This window comes from Macrosteles quadrilineatus, unplaced genomic scaffold (assembly GCF_028750875.1).
Source record: "Macrosteles quadrilineatus isolate MER2022 unplaced genomic scaffold, UCM_ALF_1.0 Scaffold_2__2_contigs__length_208266976, whole genome shotgun sequence".
NCBI lineage: Eukaryota > Metazoa > Arthropoda > Insecta > Hemiptera > Cicadellidae > Macrosteles > Macrosteles quadrilineatus.
Genome location: NW_026542595.1, coordinates 131,053,993 through 131,075,212, shown reverse-complemented (window position 1 = coordinate 131,075,212; position 21,220 = coordinate 131,053,993). Strand labels below are relative to the sequence as shown.

Genomic DNA, 21,220 nt, shown 5'->3' with positions numbered 1-21,220 from the left:
TTGTGAGTAAAGATGGATGTAGATAAAGTGGTGATAGTAGGTTTAATTTTAGCAGAGGAAGAGGTGACAAGAAGGTGCAAGCAAAGATTTTAGATACACCACATAAACAGGAAAAGACTACGTTTTGGAGAGTTCCACACATTGTTTCCTGATCTTGTAGAAGGATTATGTGTAAAATTTACCTGATTGTTTCATAATATATCATATTTCTGCCCATATTTTGTCACGCCGGACGTTATTAAAATATTCCGGATGTCGCACGTTGTACAGTTTAGGGGTATTCTCAACGAGAAACACTGCTACTTTGACAGAGATCAGTTGAGAATGGCGGATGTCCCGTGCCGCCCGCCCGGTCGGTGTGCAGTGCTCCCGGTCGGTACGGGCGGTACGGGCGTCACGGCAGCTCGGAAATGTCCTGGAGTTCTGTCTCCCGGACTTTTTAACAAACGGCGGAAGCTGCCAAACGTCCGTATCCGGCCGTAACCCCGTAGTGGGCGCACTCATATGACATTAAATGTTATTAACTTTTAAAAATTGCCGTGCCGCCCGCCCGTCCGTGCCGTGCCGCCGTAGTGCGCGCGCAGCTTTACAAGATTACAAAATAGTGCCACTCATCCTACACTCATCTCCATTCATACTTGGCTTAAAATACCAAATATCTACTTTGTATGGTCGCCATTTCAATGAAAAAATATTAAAAAGTATTAAAATTTATGTTATTTAAATAGAAAATAAATCTGACATTTTTAGGGAATATTTTAGTAGAAATCCAGCCAGGCAAATTGAAATTCGTTTAGTCTGCAGGTTTGCTGTGGTGGGGGTATTTAAGTATGGTGAAAGTTCATGGTATAAGCTTCTACCATGGTGAAAGTTGTGAGAGGATCTACCCATGTGTGAAAAGACATATTCAATGAATATTAAAAACATATATTCATCACTCCATTCTAAAGACTGTGGTTCCCGCCAAAGTTATTATTCTGTTAACTTTGAGTGATTCCTATTGGCTCTTTTTTATATTTTCCCTCCTTCGCTCCTTCTACTTGTGATGTGATGTGAAAATTTGAGCTGAGCTAGCCGAGCCCAGCGTCGCCATAAATTTTCTCAACACTAGTTCTTTGAACTTATTAACTCAAGTCGCAAGTCTCAGTTTTAAATCCTCAATTTATCTTACCAATAATGGCACCAAGTGGCAGAGGAGCGAAGAAAGGTTAGTGTAATAACTTAGGCCCTAGCATAGTCCCATTTCTGGGTAACGGAGCGTGGGCTTGTAGACCAAGTAAAATTTGGTAGGCGTACTAATAGGTAGTAGGCTTAAATTACTTTTCAGCTTAGTCTCACAGATTATGATGGCTAAATGGGTTTATTGATTGAAATTTTTAAAGGTAATCTCAGTCGAATAACTTAGTGAACTTGTTCTTACAAACCCCAGAGGCCTGTTTCGACCTGATAAACTGCTTGTTTTGGCAGGCTTATAAATGTTTGTCAAAGTAATGATGACATGCCGCCATTGATAATTCACTAATGAATTTAGCAATCAGCATACAACACAGCAATAGTCCTAGGCCTTACTTATTTTAAGGAACACCTAACTTTTCGAGCATGTTTCATACCCCAGGCTAGGTCCCCTAACTCACCCTACAATCAGAGGTGCCCATCCCCCCTAAACCCAGAGGCGCAATCCCCCCCCCCCCAAGCCAAAGGAGTAGTCCCCCCAATTAATGTTGTCGTCTATTTAAACCTACCCTCCCCCTACCAATTTATCTGACAATTTTCCCTTTACCTCATAAAACGAGTATAAAGTATTTAAGTTGGTAAACTTGAGGTACAAAAAACAAACTTGCTGATTGAGAATCAAAATTAAATGTTTAAGTTAATAGGAAACGTCATTTAACAATACATATCTAACTAATGGTTGAATTGGAAGTTTTTCAATTTACAAAATTCTGAATTTGTATTGTCAGCCAACATGTGCCTAGTATTGCTATAGACAACGTTTTCAACAGTTCAACAATATACTTGGTGAATTAGGTACTCTACTCCAACACAGTACTGTTTTAAGTAACTGTACAATAAGTATATTAAACTTAGGTGGCGTTAATGTTTAGAGGGCTTAAGAATTCAAACAGCTTTAAGTGTATTAATAATACTTTGGCAAAAAGTATCTTAATTGTTTCAAAATTATAGGCAGAGTCACAAAATAATTTAGACTTGTTGCTCGACACTTCCAGGCTGCCTTCTACAAAAATCGCCGGGCAAAATACCATGCCACCAGAACAAAAGGTTTTTGTGACGAAGTAATCTTATAATTCATTTTTATAGCCCTGTTAGGTTAGGTTATGATAGCTTTATTTTACAATAGACTTACTGCTTACTGCTGTTCTTCTCCTCCGCAGTCATCAAGATTGGGGGAGGCGTCATCTTTTTCTTTATCTTCTTAGTTTATCTTGGTTTTTTATTGTCTTCTCTTAAAAGTATGGTCATCCAGGAATTCATTCAAACTGTAGTAGGGTCGTTCGAGGAGATAGTTTTTCAGTTGGTTAGCAAATTTTTTCGGGTTTGTAATAGCTTTTAGCCGATGTGGTAGTAAATTGTAAAGTTTCATCCCTCTATATGTTGGGGTTTTTGCTGTTTTTTCTAGTCTGTGTTGCGGTAGATTCAAATCGTTTTTTTTCCTGGTGTTGTAATTATGTGTTTCTGATCTTTTAGTGGGATTAATGTGAGAATTTTGTTTTTTATAAAAAATGGTTTGCAATGCTCTTGATAGTGGGGTTAATAATCCATAACCTAACTTAAGTTAACCTAACTTTTATTCAAAATGTATGGGGGACAGTTAACTATCATGAATGAAACGTTTTTAGGGATGTTTATAAGTATAGCATAGGCCCTATGCTTAAGTGTAAGAGTATTAGAAAGCGGCAGGAAAACCATCTAACTTAGATGGTTCAGCGCTACTGAATCAGCGGTCGCTATTGGCATTGAAATATCTCAGTAAGACGAATCACAAAAGAGCAGTGGTGATTGTTCTGCGTTACCCCGAAAGTGGACGTAGTTTACTGAAACACCCAAACGTAGCAGCACTGCCTGGATCAATAAGTTAACCAGTCTTTGTAATATGGCTCGAATAGAGAAAATCCCCAAAAACGGGACAAAAGCATTGCCAGACGGGATTTTACGGGAATGTTTAGTACCAACATACACCAAAACAAAGCTTGTATTATTAGCTACAGCCTGGCAACAATCACATTGTCGCCAGCCGAGTGCTGGCTCAGACAGATGCAATATTTGGCAAGCGAAGGGTACAGTTTCTTAATGGATCAATTACGTAGGTAGATATACCTATTTAAAAATATCGATTATTAATCAGTTTTTCAATTCGATAGTTTCAATCAATATTAGCATACTGTAGCCCAATTAAGAAACTGTACCCCTTGCTTGCCAAATATTGCATCTGTCTGAGCCAGCACTCGGCTGGCGACAATGTGATTGTTGCCAGGTTGTAGCTAATAAGTTAATACAAGCTTTGTTTTGGTGTATGTTGGTACTAAACATTCCCGTAAAATCCCGTCTGGCAATGCTTTTGTCCCGTTTTCGGGGATTTTCTCTATTCGAGCCATATTACAAAGACTGGTTAACTTATTGATCCAGGCAGTGCTGCTACGTTTGGGTGTTTCAGTAAACTACGTCCACTTTCGGGGTAACGCAGAACAATCACCACTGCTCTTTTGTGATTCGTCTTACTGAGATATTTCAATGCCAATAGCGACCGCTGATTCAGTAGCGCTGAACCATCTAAGTTAGATGGTTTTCCTGCCGCTTTCTAATACTCTTACACTTAAGCATAGGGCCTATGCTATACTTATAAACATCCCTAAAAACGTTTCATTCATGGTAGTTAACTGTCCCCCATAGGCTACATTTTGAATAAAATAAAAGTTAGGTTAACTTAAGTTAGGTTATGGATTATTACTCATTTATCTTAGCAACATTTTTGTATTTTGTTATCTTGCCTCAAAAAATCACTGTCATATTTTTTTACATACCAACCCCAAACTAATCAGTCAAATAACGTGCCTACTTTACTTGTTAATTGTGTTGCTACCTACTATAAAAATGGGGCTGAGGTAGCCTAATTAAAATAATAGCCTAAGTTAACATACAACCACACAAAATAGTAAACATTAAGGCTATAAGGACTCACAAAGAATTAACATTTCATTTTTGTTGAAATAAACTGATTTAAAAAAGTAAAATCATGATGTAGACAAATTTTAAACAATTAAACTTCAGTAGTAATTATATAAATGTTTACACTAGTGATGTGCGTATCGATACAGATATCGATACAAGGACCGCAAAATATCGATATTTTGTATCGATACGTGGGAGTGTATCGATACACCTAAAGCCAATATCGTATCGAATATTGTATTGTTTATTTATTAATATAAATCTTATTTTAATGGTAAGAAATTTGTCTTCCCATCTTCCTCCCCTCAAAAGAAGTAGGCCTATTGGAAATTTGATATTTACCCTAATCTTCAAAAACACTGATAAAACATGTATTTTCAGCTATGTTTTGCAAATAACCTCAAAACTAGGGCCACCATTAATGGAAGTGGGGGCCCTCATTGTTCATATTATCCTATACTCTAATACGAGCAATGTTTGCTTGTATGTATGCTTGCTTGCTTGCAAAAAAGATCTCGAAAACGGCTCCGACGATTTTCTTCAAATGTTGTAAATAGTTTATTTCTGGCCTTAAAACGAGTTTACTGCAGTTAGAACTGCCAACAAAAATCTAATTACGTAGAAAAATGAAACTGAAAATCACATTTTATTAACATTAGTCTTATGTTATGTTAGATTAGGCTATCTGCAATCCTAAAATGCTATGGGAAGGGAGGGAAACAGGTCCGTGACGTCGGAAGTGGTGGAGGAAGTAGTCAAGGCGAGCTGTCCGGAGTGTGGGAAGTGTTTATGACGATTAGATAAGGGTATGGGTAGTGATGTGGGCCGGGTAAATACCCAGTGGGTAGGTAAATATAAATTGGATTTTTACCCGGGTATTTACCCCAGGTCCGGGTAAATACCGAAAAACTGGGTATTTATAATTTTATTAAAGTAAGAGAAGATTGAGATGTTTTTTTTGCAATTATTACCCTTTAAGGATAGTAAAATGATGATAAAATGTGTTAAACAAAATTTCATATGGTCACTACTATCATTTTACTTCTGTGTATAATCGCCATAAATATCCAGGTCTGAGCATAAAGCATAATCGGCATAAATAACCTAATCACATGGTTGCACTGGTCCTGACTACTTATGATTTTATAATTTCTATAAGGCCCCGTTTATGCACCAAGTGCGGTAGCGGTAGCGACAGTGGGAGCGATTTCTAACACCATTGAGTTAAATGGGGCTGTTTATGCACCAAGAGCGATAGCGATAGCGGTTGACCTCCCGCTGCGATTTCTAATTCGCCCGCTGTGTAGTTAGGAATCGCAGCGGTTGCTTGGAATAGAGCGGTTTTCAACTACATTGAGTCAAATGGGTCTGTTTATGCACTGCGGGAGCGGGAGCGGCTGAAGCCAGGGTTGCCAACTTGATCCATGCGCACGTGCACTTAGGACAAATAGTTGTGTTAATTATTTGGCAGAGTTTGAGTTGGCAAGACTGTGTCCCCCTTCCATTCTCCTTTAACCAACCGCTACCGCTATCGCTCTTCGTGCATAAACAGACTCATTTACAGAGGGAGCGGGCCCGCTATCGCACCGCTCCCGCACTTGGTGCATAAACGGGGCCTAATAGATAGATGAATTTATTGTATTGAAAGTGAAAAAAAATTTGCGAAGTAGCCTAATAATTATTATTTAGAAAGACAGGAACATTTAACCTAGTACCGGTAGTGGCCTATGTGTAAACAACTTAAGAAAATAGCTAATTAAAATTCAATCTGTAGGATGGCAGGATTTAATAATATTTTTGTTCTTCTAGATCTTTTGTTGGTATCAAACTAATTTCATAAACTTGTGATACAAAACATTTGAATCTATAGCACAATAAATGTTTCAAAATTATATTAAGTTAGACCAAAAAACAGGAGATACATTTTTTTAGTAGGTTTATCCAAATATATTATTGTTTTCAACTAAGCGGTAACACAGAAAAGTTTAATTACTTTTAGTATTCTGCCATTCTGCTTATGTCAATCAGGCCTTAGGACTGTCTATAGCCTTCCAAGCCATTTATGCAATAAGAATTTTGTATCATAAATATTCAACAATTCCTGGATATTTATAAATTAAAATAATTTGTTTATCTTATTTAATTGGCTATACATTTATAAAATGATAAAAATTGAAAAAGCCACAGCCTTTTTTAATAAACTATTATTTAGTAAGTTAAATTTAACTGATGTTACAGTCCAACCTCGGTATAACGAATCTGAAGGGACCGAACTGAGTATTCGTTATACCAAGGATTTCGTTAAAATGAGGTTCGTTATATAGAGGTTAGGTTTGCAGGAATTTCTCTAAGTCGAGGTTCAGAACCAGCACCAGTCTATATTATAGGTCGGGGTTGGACCTCATTAAAACACAATTAAAGTAGCATAGGCTACAATACTTGACAGTGTACAGTGTTTACATTGTAAAGTAGAACCTCGTTTATCCGGGATACTAAAGGGAAGGGGTCTTTAATATTGCGCAATCATGACATTTTTTACATTTATAGTCATTGACCTTGGTACAGGTTACAAAGTGTAAGTTTAAAATCACAGCTTACTGGTAGAGGGTTTTGTAAGCTAATGCTCGTGATAGGCCGGTAGGCTACAGTACTGCCTTAAATCACAATAGGGGAATGTACTGTAATAATCATGAACTTAGTACAAATCATATTTAAAATAATAAAAATATTAGATAGGCTAAGTCGTTATAAAAGTGTGTAATCATGGCCAACTTAAAGATAATAACAACACTCGTAAAAGGTATGTTAACACGTTCGCTGCTACGGACGTTCCGGAACGTCAGCCGGGCCACGGCGCCAGGAGCTAAGAACGTTCCAGAACGTCACCGTTCATTGTTGTTTAACGTTGCTATGGATAAGCCAGCACGTCACAAGCGTTCTATATTTCTTTGCAGCTCGTGGGGACGTACTTTTCTGACAATAAAAAATATAGTTTCCCAAATCACCACCAGGGTTGTTTGGAACAGGGCTTTGTTTTATCTCTTTCCTGCTAGATAGCGACACTACTTTACCGACTGTAACCTGGGTAGTGCTGCTATCCATCAGAATCACTTAGTACTATATCAAATGCCAGTATTATTGCAGAACATTGCCATCCAGTATAACTACTGTTGTTTTTACTGTAATTCAGTGTATCGGTGGCAATGTCACGCAGCGGCCGAGCGTTAGTTCAGCAACTGGCGCCGTCCCGGCATCTAGCGCTCAGCAGCGAACGTGTTAAGATAACGATGTTACTATTCTTTTTCTTTGCCTTGATCTTCTATTCTTTTTCTTTCTAAGGTTTCTCTCCATCCAAAAATTGTACAATTCACCATATTTACTTATCACCCAATCACAGCTTACTACACATTACGTCGTCATCAGTCCTCAGTCAATAAAATCAGTTCTCAGTTGTCATATAGCGCGCATTGCATGCTACGTCGACAGCAGATAGGGATGTGTAAAACAGAGCAGACGAATGTTAGCGCAAGCGTTGACGTCACCTTTCCATTTCATTTTATGAAGAAACAGATTTTTCAAAAGCAATAATGGTGGTGGGGGGTTCGTTGTATCGAGGGAGAGACGCAGACAATTCGTTAAGTAGAGGTTAAATTCGCTATGTAGAGGTTCTGACAAGGATAAATTTGTTATATTGAGGTGTCTTATTTTAGCCGGAATCATGATAAATTCGTTAAATCAAGGTCGTTGATATGGATTGTTCGTTATGTAGAGGTAAAATATACATTGTGTCTTATGGAGAGTTCTAGGGGATTTAAAAAAGTTCGTTATATCAAGGAATTCGTTATATCGAGGTTCGTTATATCAAGGCTAGACTGTACTCAATTTAAAACACGAAACCCCTTGCTTATGTAGAAACTTTATGTATTATTTAAAAAAAAGTGCTAAATCATTAAATAAAATGTACTAGCAAAGCTTCAAGTTACAGTGAAAGGTGTTATAGACTATCCTAATTTATCACGTAATGATAACAATAACATATTTAGGGGTAAATATAAATGAATTTCAATCAATTACATAAATACCCAAAATACCCAGGTATTTATGGATTTTGGGTATTTACCCGGGTATTTTACATCACTAGGTATGGGCAATCCTAAAACGCTATGGGAAGGGACGGGAAACAGGTCCGCGACGTAGGAAGTGGTGAAGGAAGTAGTCAAGACAAGCTGTCCGGAGTGAGGGAACTGTTTATGGCGATTAGATTAAGGTATTTGCAATCCTAAAATGCTATGGAAAGGGAGGAAAACAGGTCCACGACGTAGGAAGTGGTGATGGAAGTAGTCTAGGTGAGCTATCCGGAGTGTGGGAACTGTTTATGATGATTAGATTAAGGTACTTGCAATTCTAAAATGCTATGGGAAGGGAAGGAAACAGGTCCGCGACATAGGAAGTGGTGAAGGAAGTAATAAAGGCAATCATAAAATGCTATGGGAATAGAGGGAAACAGGTCCGTGACGTAGGAAGTGATGAAGGAAGTAGTAAAGGCGAGCAGTCCCTGTGGGGACTGTTTACGACGATAAGATTAGGGTATCTGCAATCCTAAAATGCTATGGGAAGGGAGGAAAACAGGTCCGCGACGTAGGAAGTGGTGAAGGAAGTAGTCAAGGCGAGTAGTCCAGAGTGTGGGAACTGTTTATGACGATTAGATTAAGGAATCTGCAATCTTAAAATGATATGGGAAGGAAGGAAAACAGGTCCGCGACATAGAAAGTGGTGAAGGAAGTAGTCAAGGCGAGCTGTCCGGAGTGTGGGAACTGTTTATGACGATTAGATAAGGGTATGGGCAATCCTAAAATTCTATGGAAAGGGAGGGAAACAGGTCCGCGACGTAGGAAGTGGTGAAGGAAGTAGTCGAGGCGAGTAGTCCGGAGTGTGGGAACTGTTTATGACGATTAGATTAAGGTATCTGCAATCTTTAAATGCAATGGGAATGGAGGGAAACAGGTCCATGACGTAGGAAATGGTGGTAAAGGCGAGCCGTGTGGAGTTTGGGAATGGATTTATGTATCTCCACTACTAAGGTGCTTTCAGAGTGAACTAATGATTTTCCCCGAGCAAAGCTCGGTCCCCAGGTACTACTTTTTATTGTGTAAGTGGCATACCCACCATCATCATTAGTACTTTTTGGTCCAATTAATTATCCCTGTGTAAAAACTAGGAAAACAATAAAAAAATGTTTTCCAATTTGAGGGTTTACCTGAATTTGGAGGTTATGTATGTATGTTTGATACAAATAAAAAGACACAGGAAGGAAGGTCTTAAAATATAATAAGTTATTAATAACCTATTATAACCCTCTTTACAAGCTTGTAAGTAACATAGTATTTGTCTATGCAGCTTATTTGAGATATTTAATTTTTTTATATAAATTATAAAATTGTTGTTATAAAAAATTGTTGTTATATAAAATTGTTTGTTAATTATAAAATTATAAATTGTTGTAAATTATTGGCCTTCTGACAATCTTAACACAGCAATCCATGGAATTGATAACATGATCGATATTGGTAATAATTGGTTTAAGAGTAATTTTCTTGAAATTAATAGTGATAAGACAGAGAAAATATGTTTTACACTACGTAGAAACCAAATTGAAAATCCAGATTTTGTTAAATTGCTAGGTATTTTCTTAGATAAAAAATTAACTTGGGAAGAACATACCAACAATGTAATATCTAAGGGATGCATTGCACGACGTCCAAGTGCCACGACGTCCAATAATATTTATTCAGTGCCACGACGTCCAAAACATAATTTTTGAGTTGTTGCACGACGTCCAAGTGCCACGACGTCCAAAAGTACAGTAACTGCCAAAAATATAGTCTTTCTACAAGCTTTGGACGTCGTGACACTTGGACGTCGTGAAACAGCGCACTATAGAATTGTAAAAAAGTTACATTTGCGGGAGTGTTGCACGACGTCCAAAGGCGCTGCCAGTTGCACGACGTCCAAGTGCCACGACGTCCAATAAATATTTGACTGTTGCACGACGTCCAATATAGCTCAGCGCTGTTGCACGACGTCCAAGCTCCTTCATGATGACCGGTTACGATGACCGGCTACTTGCCGAACAGTGTTCTCTCGTGTAAAATGCCTATGGAACGTTTACTAGTTATATATACATGGGTATATGTTCTTGTTCAGAAATATATATACTATGAATATTTGAACCATTAATTGAAACATCATAAAGTAAAAAAAAAAACATAAAAAGAAAAAATAAACAAGGCAACAGTTGGAAAACTATAAGGTTTACATGGTTTGAAAAATGATGACATTTTGTTAACAACCGATCAAATTCATTATGTTTGGAGTAAGCTTTTAAATACTTATTTTTTCAAGACTAGATGAATTTACATTGATCAACATGATCTTTGAAAACTATTTTTTATACCCTCATTTTAATTTTTACTAGTAAAGAGTAAAGAATAAATAATAAAGAATAGAATGCCTTTTTCGAACTGTTTTTTAGGCTTCAATTAAATGTCTTTATGTCGCAAATATGTTTATTAATAGTATTCACTTAACATTGACTTAATTTCATTTCAATAAATTTTGTGTTTGTGTTTTGCTACACCACTTATTAAATTGCAACCAACGAGAATCTATATAAATAAAATTGGAGTTTTGTCTGTACATTGCTCAGAATCATTCATTTGTAGGTTATTTTTACGTTTTATACATTAAAGAAGCCGAAACAAGTCTCATTTAAATTTCTGTCTGTCTGTCTTTCTGTAACACTCAAGATGGCATTTTACGCAATCTTCTCCAGGAAAACGAGAGTACCTATCTAGATCCAAGTCATTTTAATGTATTCAATGGATTGGCGAGAGTGTCTTTAGCCATTAAAATATGGCCTCACTACTTAGTAAATACTATTACGGACTTTAAAAAATGCAGTTTTGTGCGATTTTTGTTAGAACCGTTGGTAGCAGCAAGAATCATTTTTACGTACCAACACATCACTGTAATTTACAAATTAGTTATCGTTGGTGTTGCACCTTATTTATACAGTGGTATTACAGCCTTATTCAATTTAATTGATGTCTTAACTGTATAAGTTTTGCTTCTTCTGTCTGGATTCCAAAATGTTAGTTTATGCTAAGAAAATGATAACGCATTTAAGTAAAACATTTGTTTAGCAAACCATCATGAATTGTTTACGATTTACGTAGTTTATGTATCAATAGTTCGTGGCCTATTTTGGTAATTTTTATTATAGGTTAAATTACCATTACCAATCTAAATTGTCTATAGCACTTCATTTTATAAAGTAAGCCGTCATTTCGACAGCATTTCGGGTCATCTTCGGTCCAAGCAAATATAAATTGTTATGATAAAATTTGATGACATTGACAAAGATTTCAAATTCTAATTTTATATGTACTTTGTTATGCTTAAAACGTAGCAAATTCCCTAATTAAGTTCTGTATTTTTGCGTGTATGTCTGTTGGTAACGCATTTATGTCCTTATTTCTCAGTGTCACGAAAAGGACAAGAGCACCTTGATAATGAAAATGTCAACCCGAATAAAGTGTTAAATGGTAAGGTTGAGGTAGTACTTTAAATGCCTTTAACCATTGTGGGAAGTAACTTTCAACTATAGGCCTTAGGGCTATGCCTCATAGATTTGTTTTGGCTTGAAACTGTCAGAGACTGTATTTGCGAAGGTTTATATATTATAGTTTTGCCAGCATATCTGAAAATATGCAAACCAACTGCTTTTCTTAATATAAGAAGGTTTCAACTGACTACTTTAAGATCCCCGTGCGTAGAACGGGCACACAGCTAGTATCATATAAATAAGTTGCACACAGGGTTCTTTTGTTTCCCCAACTCTAAAATACAACGCACATGAATTGAAAATGTTATGGGTTTAATAGTATTGTAGCGAATCGAATATCAATAAAGTTAACGTATAACAATAAATTTACATATTCCTAGATTATAATTGAATGTGTTTACGAAGGAACACCACAACCTCAAAATTCAACATTACAGTATATTTACTCAAGATTTATTGTTTTCATATAGCACAGTTGACGTTGCCAACTAGCGTGGGAGCGGAAGTCCTGATAAAGGCTGGTTCTCGGAAAAGTAATAAAATTGTAGTTTGAATGAAACATTTTTTTATTTTGTACAGGATTCTTGGGATCCTCAGCATCAAGTACAAACAAACTGCAAAATGTGTGTCGAAGGTCTGATTAGACCTTCCGAGATTTAGACCTTCAGCAACTGATCCGTTTTTTACCTTCCTTTAATTTATTCTTTTTCATGTTGTGCTTCATGTAACATACATAGACTAGAGGGCCGCTCATGCCCTTGACAAATAAATTAACATTTTCGCACTAATACAAATCAATATCGTCATTAGACAAGAATTAAAACATAAAATTTATAAACAAAACCTACCACGGCATATTCTTGAACAAGTATGCCTACAAACCTACGATAAGCATGTCTGTTATTATTATACTTAACCTACAAATGCTATGACTTAAAACATACCTGTTTTCCTACATAAAACATGCGAACTAATTGCGAGTGCGACGTGAACTTAGAAAAAGACTAGTAAGAATTTATAACTGTGAATTTCTCAGAATTGATTGACAGTTCAGATGAACCTATGGCCACAGACTACGGAAACCTACAGTATTATTGTATTAGTATACTGTATTTGTATTATTGTGTTACTAGCAGAGTACCCGTCCTTCGTACGGGGTTGACATATAAGTATAAATGCTTATTGCGGTTATGGAAGAGGACACGATCTAAAAAAAAAACTGGTCTCTTAATTTATACGGTATCCTATTGTGTAGCACACATCTACCATAGTCCTGATGTTCTTGCACCTAGACCATGGAAAAAGTAAAGTTCTCATTGTGTACCACAACTTTTTTTTGCTAGTTGGTTCAAATTAGCTGTGGTCATTAATGCAAACAAACAACATAATAGTGCTGCACCCTGTTTGGCAAGCCAACTTTTTAATGCTGTTTAATATCATAGAACCAACTTGTACAGTTGAAACGGCTGACAAAATTCTTTAATTTTTTTAAATATGAATACTCATAAGGTTAACTAGAGAAAGTCCAGAGCCAGAGCCACCGGGGCAGAGACTGAAAGAATTTTTGAGGTAAGAATATGTTAATTGGGGATGTCATCTATCATCATACCAAATTTCAACCTTGTCGGTTTAGTATTTTTCGCGTTTGCTTGTCTCAAACATCCATCCATCCATACATCCATGGTTTGCACTGTAAACAAAAAGCTATCACAATAGTTCCATACCGACAAATATGAAAAATGGGAAAATTTAAATAAATATGGAAAAAGGGTAATTTTCTAACATATTTTAGTGAAATTATATAATCAGGCAAATGGAAATTCAGTCTACAGATTTGCTGTGGCCGGGGGATTATATTACGGTTTACACAAAAATAAATCAAAACATAAACCTCATAACACTCAGGGAAAGGGCCTAGGTTGATAGGGCAATGATTATAGAATCTTAATTATTTTCTATATCCATGATGAATGATTTCTTTTAAAACGAATTATTCCCACTGTTTTACAGGAAACATTTTTAACCATTGTAATAACATCATTATAGCTTAAAAAGTTGATAGTTTACATAATATTTAGCACATTTGACGGATAAAACTTTTTTGAATTCGTCATATTATAAGTGTATAAAAATTCATATATCTGTGTATCAATATCTACTTATCTCATTTCTGTTCAATGGAAGTTATACAATTTCAATGATACCGGTACTTAAATGGGAAGTCTTACAGCTGTTATAAAACTGTGCATACATTTTATCTTACGAGTAAATTTGCTACCAATTGATATAGTATGACAATTCTATTCTACTGTAGTACTTAGAATTCTACCACTACTCACATTAAACCAACCATATTTACTTTTGGGCTAGTGATTAATTTATTGTATTAATCATACAATATAGTGAATAGTGTAGGTAGTCATTTATTTATTTCGTTTCTATGACATAGCTCTATTTTGTAGAAATCAATTATGCAATCATAACAACAGAAATACTGCATAATTACATTTTACGGTGACATAGTATTTATTTTACATATAAAAATTTTAAGCTAATGCAATAATTAGTTCAATTAGAACCATTGAATATTGAATAATTTAAACATTAATCAAAGACGAAGCGGTTGACAACTTTCAAACAGTTGACTAGGCCTAGTTGCCTTCAATAATTGCAATGCGAACTGTATGCACTGAGGTCGGCAAACAGTGTTCACAGTGTGCAGGCACTTTGGACGTCGTGCCACTTGGACGTCGTGCAACAGTCAAATATTGATTGGACGTCGTGGCACTTGGACGTCGTGCAACTGGCAGAGGCTTTGGACGTGGTGCAAATGATACGTCTTTACAATTATATAGTGCGCTGTTTCACGACGTCCAAGTGCCACGACGTCCAAAGCTTGTAGAAAGACTATATTTTTGGCAGTTACTGTACTTTTGGACGTCGTGGCACTTGGACGTCGTGCAACAACTCAAAAATTATGTTTTGGACGTCGTGGCACTGGAAAAATATGATTGGACGTCGTGGCACTTGGACGTCGTGCAACACTCCCTATCTAAGTTGTCACGAGTTTGCTTTTTATTGCGAAAACTAAAAAACTGTGTATCAAATCACACACTTCTTTCTGTTTACCATAGTCTATTTCATACGCACTTATTATATGGAAATATTCTCTGGGGAAATAGCTGTGGGGCCAGCAGGGTGTTTACTTGGCAAAGAAAAGCCCTGAGGATCATGTTTGATATACCAAATAAAGTCAACTGCAAACCTTTCTTTATAAATAACTAGCAGAGTACCCGTCCTTGTACGGGGTTGGCATGTAAGTATAAAGTGACATTAGCGTATGGTTTGACAGCTCCATTTAAGTAATGTTAAATAATGTTTACATTCAGGATAGTGACATCATTATTTTAAATATGATCCTTACGCTCTCTGTTCTAATATTCATGCAGTATTTAAATGAATGTTTGAACCAGCTGTATGGAATTGTGAAATCAAAATTAATTTGACAGTTAGTACTGCTTGTTTACATTTTTAAACTTTGTAGGTTTGTTCTTTGTTGTCATGGATACCATCAATCAAAATTTACTTTGAAATCTCTCACCTCCGATTTTTGAAAGCCCACGGGGCAGAGCCCTAGGACAATATTGAAGCGGGAATAGTTCTATATGTATCCTCGGAACTGTAGCTTCATGTGTGTGCAATTTGAGCCCAATAGGTTCAGTAGTTTTTGAGATTAGCTCATACAAACACACACACAGACACCACCTCTTCTTTATAATAGTATAGATAATATAATGACACTTTCAAGTATTTATATTTTTAATAATTTAGTCTTTGTTAAACAAAACATTACAAATTTTACTAAATGCCACTCAATACATAACCACTCAACTAGACAATCAAACAACCTGTACATCCCACCAGTTAGACTTTCAAAATTCACAAAAAGCCATAAATATTTACAATTACAACTTTTTAATAAACTTCCCATTCCATTTAGAGAAATTGATAACATAAACCTTTTCAAATCAACATTATCAAGATGGCTAATTAGCAAAGCCTTTTTTTCTATAGACAATTTTTTAAACACAAATAATTACTCTGAACTCTTAACACTATTGGCCACTAGGAGGCAGCCTGCATGACCAAAAATCTTTTTATAAATTTCCTGAATATTTACAAATTGTTTAGTTTTGAAGCATTATTTACTTAAGTTTTGTATAAATTTGTGTAAAGCATTCAATCTTAGAATTTTAAATTTAAATATTTAGGCCTGTATGTACAGTTTATGCAACAAAATGTTCAATGTTTCATAGGATGATGTATAGATTTAAGCATGATGTCACATTTGTGTCCTGACTTCTGACGTTGTCTATTGTAATTTTATGTTGCTGAATGACAATAAAGATTATTATTATTATTATTATTATTATTATTATTATTATTATAAATAAACAACACGATACGATATTTTATCCGATACAGATAAAAATCGATACATGAGGATACGATACGATACACGTATCGATACACCACGTTCCGATACATTGACCTGTATCGCCCATCACTAGTTTACACTGTGGGTTTTGTGCATTTTTGTAATTGTTAGAGAACCGAGTTAAATGTTACTTGGGTGTGAGTGGTGGGTGGCGTGTAAAGCACAGATATATTGGGAACAACAAACGACAAGAAAGTTTTTGCCAACCATAATGAATAACTTAAATTACCCTTGAAAACCGAAAAATAACCTGAGGACCGATTGAATCACCACTACTTTTTTCTTGAAATGTTCAGTGCCGACCCGATTGGTCCAAATTGAGTTTGTATATGGATTCTATAATGTTGTGAGCAAAATAGACAAGTTGGACATTGCTGCAGACACCTTCTTGAGAGGAGACTTCATTGCATTTTTCTCTCTAGATGCTATCTTAGTATTTTAGTAAAAATTGTGTTTTGTGTTCTTGCTGGTCTGCAGTTGCAAAGGTCATTCTGCATCCATTTTGGATTATACCCCACACGTGTCCTTGTAGGAACTAAGTTATTCCTATACCTGATTCCACTCTACAAAATCTTACCCCACAATCCTGTATATTCAGTCAAAATATACATTGTTACACTAAAATAAATATTTTAATTTTTTACATTATATCAATAATTAGCATCATAGCCCTAACTATACTCCCTTGATTCTGTTATTGAAGTTAACAACAATTTATGGTCAGCTATTTTTGATGGTACTTTGTTCGTACTATTTACCGCAGGTCACTTTTATACTTAACTTTTTTCTTAAAATCCAGACTTTTTTAATTAACTTCTTTTCTTGTCCAGAGGGGAAGAAAGTGTCCGCATCGTCCAAGGCAGGTATCACCTTTCCGGTCTCCAGAGTACTTCGGTTCCTCCGGAAAGGTCAATACGCCAACAGAATCGGAACAGGGTCTGGAGTGTATCTCGCAGCTGTGTTAGAATATTTGACTGCTGAAATCTTGGAACTTGCTGGGAATGCTAGCAAAGATAATAAAAAAGTCAGGTAAGTTAATACGGATTCTTGAATTTGATAACTATTTTTCCTTTCTTTAGTATTCCAATCATTGTGTTTTCAGATGGTCAATGATCTTAATTGTTAGCTTTAAATAGTTTAAATTATTGTAATTAATATTTTTCTTTATCAAAATTAGTGATGGTCAAAACCAGAAATTTCAAATCTCAAAACCGAAACCGAAACTTAAAAAAAATCAAATCCCGAATCTCGAATCTCAAAACCTAAACGCGAAACTTTTTTACTTAGCTGGCTACAAAGGTCAAGGTTACAAAAAAATATACATAATCATAAAATGTTAAGTATGCAATCAAAACTGAAAGAGATCGACTCCTGACCGTGACATAACATAAAAATGTGAATGTGACTGATAATCTTAAAATCCAATACAACATAATTTTTCATACACAAAAACAACCAACAAAAAAAATATTAAACTTCTAACACTAACATAAACATGAATAGGTATTAGATTAATTAGAACATTTAGTGGTCAATATATCTTTGTAAATATTGGATGTGAAACTGAATTGTACCAGTTATAGTATTTAAGATACCTTTTGAAGTTCAGAATAAACTTTACTTGTTTCATTACTGTTAATGGTGATATTTGCTCTGTTTCTACCAGCTTGTTTGGAAACAGCATTGAAAACAATAACAATGGCACAAAAAAAATGTCAGCAGTTTAAACAATAAAACTGCCAAAATCTTCAATTTTGAAACTTTTGAATCTCGAAACTTGGTGATCGAATCTCAAAACCGAAACATTTCCTAAGTTTTGATGGTTTTGAGATTTGAGATTCGGTTTTGACACATCACTAATCAAAATTACATGTTATTAATCTTGAGGCATTTCTTCTGTGTAAATAAATACTGGATTATGGCGGTATTGCCACCGGCACACCACTGTTTTACCTGGAAAATGTAGACATGCTATTAAATTTTGTCAGTAAAAGGTAAAATTATTTGGTTTTATTGGTAAATTGGTCGCTCTTGACTCAGTAACAGGATGATAGACTATGCATTATTAGTATAGTACTTACGATGAGGTTACTACTGTTTTTGAAAGGTGATTGGTTAATAATAGATTTACTACCAAAATATGATAGATCCATAGTACCATACTATTAATTGGCAACTACCAAATATGAGAATATGTGTGGGTTTTGAATATTTTGTGTGCTGTTAACTGCCTTGGAACCCTTATCGTGGCTTAATACTCCTAATACACTTGATTTTTGCCCCAAAAACTATCAGTGCAAGTATACATTCTTACCCAAGGGCCCTGGAGTTTTTTTGTTAGTTATTTAACTAATACAGTAGAACCCCTCATATCCGGCCACCACGGGACCAAGCCCCTGGCCGGATAGCGATTTGGCCGGATAAACCAACCTACTACAAAAATGAAAATGATTCATACCTATAATAATATTTAATCAAAACATGCTGTCAAAAGTATCATTTAAGTCTATTCTAGGATTATTTTTTGAAGAATTAACATGTTTGTACAAATAAAAAAAATTATTTGTAGGCTAAAGTTGTAAAAAAAACCTGAAATTAAGATTTCAGGTAACAAAAACTATTAAACGATGGAGGTAAAAGTTACATTAAATCAGCCTTGAAGATTTTTAGGACCTTAATAGTAAATACAATTCTACTCAACTTTCTTATCCTTTTTGTGAAATAAATACAAAGATTAATTTCCCAACCCCCAACTTTTTAGAGGTTAGGCCTAGTTCAACTGAGTTTAGTGACACAGTAAAATGTGTTTGAAACAAACAGATAAATAGTTCAGATAAATAGTTTAGCTCAAACAAGTCGCAAAGACTAGTGCTTGCATCTAAACGTCTGTAAGCTTTGAGAAAAACATTTTGATACTGTATTGGCTTCCTGGAAGTGGCCGGATAAACAGAGGACCGGAAAAACCAAGGCCGGATATCAGGGGTTCTACTGTAGTGTAACCTACTTCCACAAAGTATTACTTGCACAACTGTAATAAGCCAACCATGATAGTTGTCCATGACCAGGGAATTTAATACCAGAATTTAGTGATTATAAAAACAAACCTCAAAATTATTGAGTCCTTACTGTTCACTTTACATCCTGTAATTTGTTCCTAGGATTCTACCACGACACATTCAGCTTGCCATAAGAAATGATGAAGAACTCAGCAAACTTCTGAGTCATGTAGTTCTACCCGATGGAGGGGTTCTGCCCCACATACAGCAGTCGCTGTTGCCCAAGAAAACTGCGGGCAAATTGCCTGCGGAGAAGGGCAAGATGGGCAACGCACTGTCTCAGGAGTACTGATGTGCCTTGCGTTTTGCAACAATGTGAAAGACTTGCTCCTCTACTTGTTATTGTTTAAGAGGTGATTTTAAATAGCCAAAACTTTGTATTTATAAGAGTTTCTTGTTTGTTAGACATAATTGTTGCGAGTTTTACTTTTCTGTAATCTGGAATACAGTGATGCCATTATCAACTTTTGACCTGTGTTATATAATTTGTAGGGACAAAGAGTATTTTTAAAATTCATTGTTTAAAAGTAATAGACGGTATAAAAAGATAAGTCTTGTTTTATGATTGATTGTTTTTAATCTTAGTATTCAGTAGCTACGTTTAAAAAAAATGTTCATATTTAGCTGTAGAAAAAAATGTCTGTTTCATCATTAATTACCACCCCAGTCTATTAGACGTAATTGCTGCTATTTATGATTTGTAGATATATACAATGTTTTTGAATGTGTATTATTTAGGCATTAACCATAACAGAAAGGTTTTGTAATAACAGTATTTAGTAGCACGGTTTTTTTTTAATATTTATCATTAGCCATTGTAAAAATTATCCATTTTGTCCTTAAGTTCCTATCTGTTTGCTAAAGGTAATGGTTGCAAGTTGTAGTTCTGTAAATTTAAACCAGGTGATGTCATTGTTTGTTCATTTTTGAGCAGAGTTATGTAATTTGTAGGACTTTGTTTATATGCATTTCTCAAGCCACACCCTGTAAAAAGAGATAGTTTTAATAACAATATTTAGTGCAGTAGCACAGTTTAAAAAAAATGTTCATCTTTATCTGCAGTAAAAAAGTTCTCTTAATATTTTTGTGTTTGATTCATTGATTTGTATTCCTTGATTTAAATTTCTGGTGGTTTTGTTGGTTCCTACTGTTAATTGTTACTGTCCAAATCCCTTGAAAGATCCTGAGCTTTAAGTACAAAGATGGTACAGGTGATTTTTCATTTGATAAATCAAAGTTAAAATATATTACTAGATACCGATAACCAAGCTTTTGAACTGATTGAAAACAAAGTATACACTTAAAAAGTGTCACAATCCACTAACCCAGACAATTTTATTTTTATATGAAGATCTATTTTGCCTGATAATTTTAGTCGCAAACATCTAAATGTAGCTAGAAGATAGCGTTCGGAGCGAAGTTGTTGGCTTTCAGTTTCTTTTTAGCAATGCTTGGCTACGGAGTTAGATCACATTCTTGCACATCCTGAAAATACTCAGCCCTTGTGATTTGTACTTTAGGCCCTCAAAGGCTTTCTTGTTACCTATTTGACAAGCCAGCTGTCCTTGTCGAGTTAAAAATCACTCACAGCATTTTTAGAAGAAAATTGCTATTCATTTTAACAAATGGAAATTGTCAGTAGTTATTTGATAAAAACTAAATGTTAATAGTGTGGTGCTTAACAAAAAAGTTACAATTTTGAAGCTCAAGGCAAAGAACGACTCTTTTAGAAACAGATGTTTCCCCAAAGATATGGATGAAAGTATTTTTGCAAGCTAAAGTTACGAGTGTGGTTCAATAAGCCCTTGGAAAAAGATATGTTATAAACACCGCTCTTAGTGTTGCAAATGGTTT

At 35.4% G+C, this 21,220-nt stretch overlaps 2 protein-coding genes across 2 annotated transcripts in view; both read left to right on the top strand.

Annotated features, from left to right (window-relative positions):
- LOC128985428 (uncharacterized) overlaps window positions 1–21,220 on the top strand; it is a 433,133-nt gene that overhangs the window by 84,853 nt on the left and 327,060 nt on the right. The window lies entirely within an intron of this gene.
- On the top strand, window positions 1,046–20,447 carry LOC128985430 (histone H2A-beta, sperm-like). Its single transcript, XM_054404908.1, has 3 exons — window positions 1,046–1,207; window positions 17,141–17,339; window positions 19,469–20,447. Exons 1-3 carry the CDS (start codon window positions 1,177–1,179, stop codon window positions 19,656–19,658), a joined length of 420 nt encoding a protein of 139 aa, XP_054260883.1. The 5' UTR covers window positions 1,046–1,176; the 3' UTR covers window positions 19,659–20,447.